We start from the raw sequence: 7,631 nt of genomic DNA, 5'->3' as shown, positions 1-7,631 counted from the left end.
TGCTCATTTCACCTTCCCCTTGACCCTGACTAGTCTCCCAGTCCCTGCCATTGAAAAACAATCCCACAGTATGATGCTGCCACCACAATGCTTCACTGTTGGGATGGTATTGCGCAGGCGTTGAGTGGTGCCTGGTTTCCTCCAAACATGATGCTTAGAATTGAGGCCGAACAGTACAATCTTGGTTTCTCACAGTCTGAGAGTCCTTCAGGTACCCTTTTGCAAACTCCAAGCGAGCTTTCATGTGTCTTTCACTGAGGTTTCCATCTAGCCACTCTGTCATAAAGCCCAAACTGGTGGAATGTTGCAGTCATGGTTATGCTTCTGGAAGTTTCTCGCATCTCTACCCAGGATCTCTGGAACTCAGCCAGAGTGACCATCGGGTTCTTGGTCACCTGTCTTACCAAGGCCCTTCTACCCTGATTGCTCAGTTTGGTTGGGTAGCTAGCTCTAGGAACATTCATGGTTGTTCCAGACTTCTTCTGTTTAAGAATTATGGAGGCCACTGTGTTCTCGGGAACCTTAAATCTGTAGAATTTTTTGTAGCCTTCCCCAAATCTGTGCCTCGATACAATCCTGTATCTAAGCTCTGCAAGCAATTCCTTTGACCTCATTCTTTGGCTTTTGCTGTGATACACATTGTCAGCTGTGGGACCTTGTATGGAAAGGTGTGTGTCTTTCCAAAAATACACACACACACACACACACACACACACACACACACACACACACACACACACACACACACACACATTTTCAGAACCGCTTGTCCCATACGGGGTCACGGGGAACCGGAGCCTACCCGGCAACACAGGGCGTAAGGCCGGAGGGGGAGGGGACACACCCAGGACGGGACGCCAGTCCGTCGCAAGGTACCCCAAGCGGGACTCGAACCCCAGACCCACCGGACAGCAGGACTGCAGCCCAACCCACTGCGCCACCGCACCCCCTTTTCCAAAAATATGTCCAGTCAATTGAATTTACCAGAAGTGGGCTTTAATCAAGGTGTAGAAATGTCTCAAAGATGATCAGTAGAAATGGTGTGCACCTGAGCTAAATTTCAAGTGTAATAGCAAAGGGTCTTAATATGTACTTTAATGATTTCTCAATTATCATTTTTAATAAATTTGCAAAAATTTTTAAAATCCTGCTTTCACTGTCATTATGGGGTATTGAGTGTACAGGGAAAAATTAATTTAGACAATTTTAGCATAAGGCTACAACATGAGAAAAGTGAATGCATCTGAATACTTTCTGAATGCACGGTATATGGGAAATGTTGACAAATATTACAAAAGGCAAGAGAGTGGATGAATTTTTAAAAAATCTTTTAGTATCATTATTTTTTAATATCTTGTCCCTGTTTCTTGTGTTAGTTTATGTACCAGGCATGATGGCAAAAGATACAGAAAAATATAACTGGGTCGTAAGGTTTATTGTGCCGATGGTGATATCATCAAGTACAAAATTCATACAGGCTTAAAACACTTAACTAGAAATCAAAATAAATAAGTCTTTATAAGAACATCGTTTTGGAAAACCTGGTAAGGTAAAATTTATTTCAGGATTTGAGGTCACAAAAGTGAAGTATAATAGGTAGCAATTACACACTTCACTCATTTACAATAGTGTATACCCAAAAAGCAATAGTCTAGATCCCGTTGTCTGTAAAAAAAAATATATATATATTCTTATATAAGCTTTTCAGTTCTTAAATAAATAAATAAATACAGCCATGTATAACAGATATTCCTGGATTGTGTTATCATCCATGATCTAAAATAAAATACATTCAGTGCAGTAACGCTATTTGCTGTTTCATTCATTGTCACCTATGCTATGCATGAATATATTAAAACGGCCTTAAAAAAACATTTGCTAATACACATTATTTATCAAAAATCATTAACATACAAATGACTGATGCTTAAAGACATTTACAAACCAGGTCTGAGAAAAAAAAAAAACAAAAAAAAACTGCATATTAAATATTAAATACGTAGCTTCCATTCGAGACAGCAGTGACCAAGTTCTCCACGAAAAACAGCGCATAATGTGTGTGGCGGTGCGTGCGCGTGTGTGCGCGGGTGCGCGCGCGCACGCGTCAGGGCCGCCCTCTCCGCAGCCGCTGGTTGATATAGCGGATGGCCCGGAACGCGTCCGCGGCGAAGGCGCTCATGCGGCTCAGGACGCCGTGGACGCTGATGCTGCGGCTCCACCTGGAGCTGCTGGGCAGTTCGCCGAGCAGCTGCTTCTTCACAGCGGGCTCCAGCACCTCCAGCTGCACCGTCTTCTCCTGCGGGACAACGACCGCGCAAACTTCTTATAATCTTGGGAAGCCAGGCGAATAAATAAATTTTTATTCTTTTCTCGTACGAAGGAGACAGACGATGCAAGGAGGCGAATAATAGTCAGAGACCGTACGTACCGGAAATTATTGCACGGCATGTAATACAGTTCGTACATACACATACAGTACACAGCTAATCATTATCATAATTGGTGCATCAATTATGTACTTATGCGTTCAAACATAATTAGCCTCTTTGTCCGTAATGTAAGGAGAGGTCCGGTCCGAAATTGCCCGTATATTAAATATGACTGAAGTACTCCGCTGGTTGATTACAAATAAAAATACACACAGTGAGTGACAGTATCATGGTAATAAATCGAAAAGCTATGATGGGCCATGGCGGGAATACAGATTTCTAATATACAGGGTATGTGCCCGAGTGAAGGCCACTTCTCGAACAAACTGTCCTCCCCCCACAGAAGGAAAAAAAATGTCAATGTTTTGCATAACTGCTTTGGGTCTCGCTACTTTTTATTTTTCTGGCTCCCACAAAACGTTTGTTGTACCTCCCTTGTGTCTGTACGTCCCCAGCATCATGCATGCGTTACAAGAACGTTCTGGAACGGGCCGCACCGCGCCGCACCGCACCGCACTCACTTTCTCTCGGATGATGTGGACGAGGCTGCTCGCCTTGTTCATGATGTCCCGCACACGGCTCTGCTGCGGGAACTCCTTCTCCACGAACTCCAGGTACACCTGGTAGCGCTGGAGCCCGTCCGCCACGCGCTGGAGGCACCTCTTCTGCACGTGCGCGGTCAGTCGAACGGACAAGTAATTTGAAGAAGAAGAAGGAAAAAAAAAAACGAACCAGACTGAGTCTGACTTCAGGTACAGAGACAGGCACATTTTGGAGCATCGTTAAAACAAGTCAAGTCTTAATAGTGGAATATTCACACTTGTAACATGCAATATTTGCTCTTAGATCTACTTAATAGCGGTTCGTGTGCCAGAGGGCAGAGATGTTTCGTCAGGTTTGGACGAGGTCATGATGATCATCGTCATCATCGTGTTCACACTGACTCTTCTTACTTTGCTGAAGTTGAGGGAGAAACAGCCGTCCTCCACGACCAGGTGAGGCACTGGCACCTTGTGGTCTTTGAAGGACTCCATGTTTTCTTTCGGGAACTTCTCAGCAAACTGCATGATGAAATAATAAAAAGTTAAAGACAAGAGAGTCGCCCTCGCTTCTGCCCCTAATTCGGTTACGCGACAACAGTCATACTGCGCTGCAACTGCGCGGGTCACGGTGGCGCCCCGTCCTCCTTACGTGCGCGTCCCGGAGGCTCACGACGTCGCACACGAGCGCTCCCGCCAGCGACTCCCACTTGGCCGGCGCGTCCCCGGACACCTCAGGAAGCTCGTCCCCGGATATCTCGGACATGTCAGCGCCGGTGCTCAAACAGGGGGTCGCTCGGGCGCCCAGCGCGGACAAGAGGAGTAACGCGAGAGAGGCCACTGGAAGGAAGGGGAGGGGGACGGGGAGGGCGAGGGGGGGAGAGCGCGTGAGCCCGGCGCCAAAGCCAATTAAGCAATCAGAGCGCGAGCGGAGCGCGGCCGAGGTGTTCCACTTACTTTGCATGGTTACCGCGGTGATGCCGGTGGCGCGCGCTGATTTGGGAGGACTGTCCGCGGCCCTTTTTATGCACCGAAAAGCCGAGGGTTTCCCCCACTATCCACCCACCCCCAACACTTGTAAATGTCACACAAACTCCTCTTAATTATATCAAACTATTTACCAGCTATTCAGCGACTCTAGTAGAAAAGTTCACTCAGGTAAAGATGCAGCCATTAAAATAACAAGTTCAGGAGTTAATTCATAATCTAGTATTTATAATAACGTTATAATTATTAAGACAGTTAATCCAAACTTGCCGAAATCATGGTACTTAGTGGCTTAGCTGATGAGTTTATCCAAGGTTGGGTGTTTTACTGGCACTTAGTACCTTGACAGCTTTAACTGACACTCTTTAGCTACTATCATCACTTTTGTCCTCATATGTTATGAGGTTAGATAGTCAGTGGAAGAAGCAAAAAATATGCACTTTTTCTGTTACATCTAGTTTTAAATTTTAATGATGATACCATATATTATTTCTTGCAGGTCACCTTTTAAATTGTTTTTCTTTTTTTTTTTTTTTTTTTCCTCGGTGGACCTAGTGACACAATGAACAAACATATGAATTGTACCAAAAACAGTAAAGTTTGTTTGTGTAGCAGATATGGAGCAGCAAGTGGTGCTCATGGTCTCACTTGTTTTAGGTCATTTAGCGTTAATATCAGTGTTAGCGTTTAGCGGAAATAGTGACAAATTTCTTCAGAATGCAGCGCTAACCTGGTCAACTCTGATAATGTGTGAGAGTCATTTATCCGTTTCCGTTCGGTTTTGTTTTCATTACTTTATTCTTGGCAACGGCTCTTCATAAACACAAAATTAAGTGAATGTAATGGAAATAAAACAAGCTATGAAACAAAAGACAGTGGAGTTCAAGAGACATTCATTATTAGCAGTGCAGCTGTTCCTATAAAGTACATCACTCTTCTCACTCAGATTGTAATACCAGGATTTGCTGGTAAATCTATCACCCGGAATTAGCTCAGAAAGCATTGCTAATTGTATGTCGATAAAGGATAATATTTCGGGAAGAAAATAAAACATATAATGCATGACAAGCTATATGTTATTTTTTGGGCAAGTTTTAAATATTCAATTTCAAATATATTTCTGGGTTGTAGTGAAAATATTAGGACATTGTCACAAGTGCATTTGTTTAAATATTTCTTTGTATTTGTTTTTTTTTTAAATATTAAATTAATTGGTATAAATTAATTAAAGAATGAGGTTGTATGACAGATGTTCATTCTAAAAATTATTTCATCACCATTTGAACAGCACAGCACATTTACTGACTGTAATAATTAAAGTCAATCAGGGGTAAATAAATAGAGGGTAAATTTAACCAAAAAGTGAAAGCATGGGGATCACCAAGACTGAAACTATAACTCTATAAAATAGTAAAACTAACATTATAGAGCTAGTAGTATTACAGTATGTTGGTTTGGGGTGTGCAAAGAGTTTATATTTAATTTCCAGTAAGGTCCGTCAAGTTTGGGTCTGTGTACCTGAAGCAAATTGTAATCCCAATGTATTTCTTCACATTTTGTAATATTTGAACCATAGAATGTTTTATACATCAGTCTTGCGCATTTTACAGGCCAGCCACTTTCATTTTATTCAGACAAAAGTAACCAGATGCAGTGTGAAACTGATGATCAGCCTGAGAAGCAGTTTAAGGTGCTATAAGTGCTGCTCTGGTGCTGCCTAGGAGCTGTAAGTTTGGACTATCCCTGCAGTGTTGCAACCAGGGGCAGCACCTGGCTACTGTGCCGGGGCAGTCTTGGACACACATAGGGAAAATGGCTTTTGTCATCACGATGCTCTCATTGAGTCGTGGTAAAAATAGCCAAAAGTATTTTATCTTTTTTTTTTTTTTTTTCCTCAGTCAGTTTTCCTCCAGTGGCCATTCACTAGATTCTAAGTTAGGCCGTTTATGTGAAAAGATATTTCAAGTATTTCCCAGAGTCTTATGTAAAAGTACCTCATACCTGAAATATTTTTTATATTTTTTTTAAATACTTCTTTGTGTAACAAACTAGACAGGGGACATTTTTTAAAAGTTGTACCAAAACCATAGAAAAAATTAACAAATGATGTGGCTTCGTATTCAGCGAGTACCCTGGTAGACAGAACCACCACCTGTGGAGCGGGTGGTCACACTGTAGGTTCAAATCCCACTTTCTGCTGTAATACTCTTGAGGAAGGAACTTTTTTAAATTACTCTAATAAAAATTACACAGCTTTATAAACAAATCATTCTAGATAGGTTTACACTGTTAAACTTTGAGCTAAATAAATAAATGTGAGCAAAAAATGTAATTTTATGTGTTTAATGAAAATGTCTATTTAAAACCATTGCTTTTTTTTCAGGAATATGCACATTTAATTTTAATAATCTGCATTCATCTTTATGCCTTTTCAGGTACGCCAACATAAGGCACAATTCAGGGTGAACAAAAGTCCATTTCACAAGAGACGAAGAGGTTTAGATATAAACACACCATTATTGAAGCAGTTTGTTTGATAACTTTATGTTTGCCAGCACACATTACAGTACTCGAGTAGCTACTTATAGAAATGAGACAGGAAATAACATAAATGATTGTAGCAGATGGTGTGTTACAAATTTATAGTGCTTTTGGAAGATTGGGAGAAAAGTGGGTCTAGAAGAGATTTATTCTGCAACCTTTCTTTAATGTTGGAAGGAATCAGCATTTCTGAGGGAGATAGGGAATTTATTCCTCAACATGAAGGACTAAGCCTGAAACTCAGCAGCTTTTGATTGCTAGAGACAGGTGGCAGAAGCATATTTTTATGGTAATGAAGACTGATCTTAAGACATGCCTGTTCAGTTTCTTCCTCATTTTACTAGTTTCCTACACCTTCATGTTAGAGACATTAGTCTGCTGTATACCAGTACTCACACTGATTTAATCATTTTACTTTTTGAAGAAACAAAGCATTACTAGTTCTGATGTTTGATAATTATAAATGTTTTTTCTTCCACAAGGAAATGCTGTCACATGACCAGTTAAAGAACAACACAGTGGCATCACCATGGTAACAGTACAGATTTGAGTGTGACTGCAGCCCTGACCATGTTGGCATAAGTTTTCTTTGCCAACCAACATTATACGAACTTTGCTACATTCGAGCGTGACAGTATAACAATTCACATACTCCTGTAATTTTCTAATGCATTAGAGATGCTCTAGAGGATTTGAAGAACTTCATAATCTGATATTGCTGAGACGTTTCCGTCTGCATGCTACTTTTCTGCTTCCCAAGAAAGCAGAAGCAATGACTTTCATTTGAGACACTTGCAAAATTTCTCACCCACCTTTCCAGGGAAAGGAATAAAATACATATTTGTCGAATCACCAGTGGTTCATTTGTGCAATTCATTTTTCATTTGCTGAACCCTGTAATCCATGTCAATGAAACTGATAAAAATAAAAAGATCTGAGCAAAGAGCTTTCTAAGTGTCTTTTTTTGAAGTACTAGTTTTCATCAAATTTCAATGACAATTTTATTATTCAGCTATTATAGTAATCAATGGTTCTTCACCTTGGCATGGTGGTGGGTCTTGTGTGTCACACTGAACCTCAGAGCTGTTTCTTCCAGACTCTGGTGCTCCTGGTAGATCTGCAGGGAGAAGATGGA

At 41.2% G+C, this 7,631-nt stretch overlaps 1 protein-coding gene across 1 annotated transcript; it reads right to left on the bottom strand.

Moving 5' to 3' along the window:
- Nucleotides 1-1,945: 1,945 nt before the first annotated feature.
- On the bottom strand, nucleotides 1,946-3,515 carry LOC108933304 (interleukin 6 (interferon, beta 2)). Its single transcript, XM_029248033.1, has 3 exons — nucleotides 3,383-3,515; nucleotides 2,951-3,094; nucleotides 1,946-2,296 (listed from the first exon to the last, which is right to left on the bottom strand). The coding sequence occupies exons 1-3, from the start codon at nucleotides 3,494-3,496 to the stop codon at nucleotides 2,105-2,107; spliced, it is 450 nt and encodes a 149-aa protein (XP_029103866.1). The 5' UTR covers nucleotides 3,497-3,515; the 3' UTR covers nucleotides 1,946-2,104.
- Between the last annotated feature and the right edge of the window lie 4,116 nt (nucleotides 3,516-7,631).

This window comes from Scleropages formosus, chromosome 23 (genome assembly GCF_900964775.1).
Source record: "Scleropages formosus chromosome 23, fSclFor1.1, whole genome shotgun sequence".
Lineage (NCBI taxonomy): Eukaryota > Metazoa > Chordata > Actinopteri > Osteoglossiformes > Osteoglossidae > Scleropages > Scleropages formosus.
The sequence above is the reverse complement of the archived record's forward strand: the minus strand, read 5'-3'. Positions and strand labels throughout refer to the sequence as shown.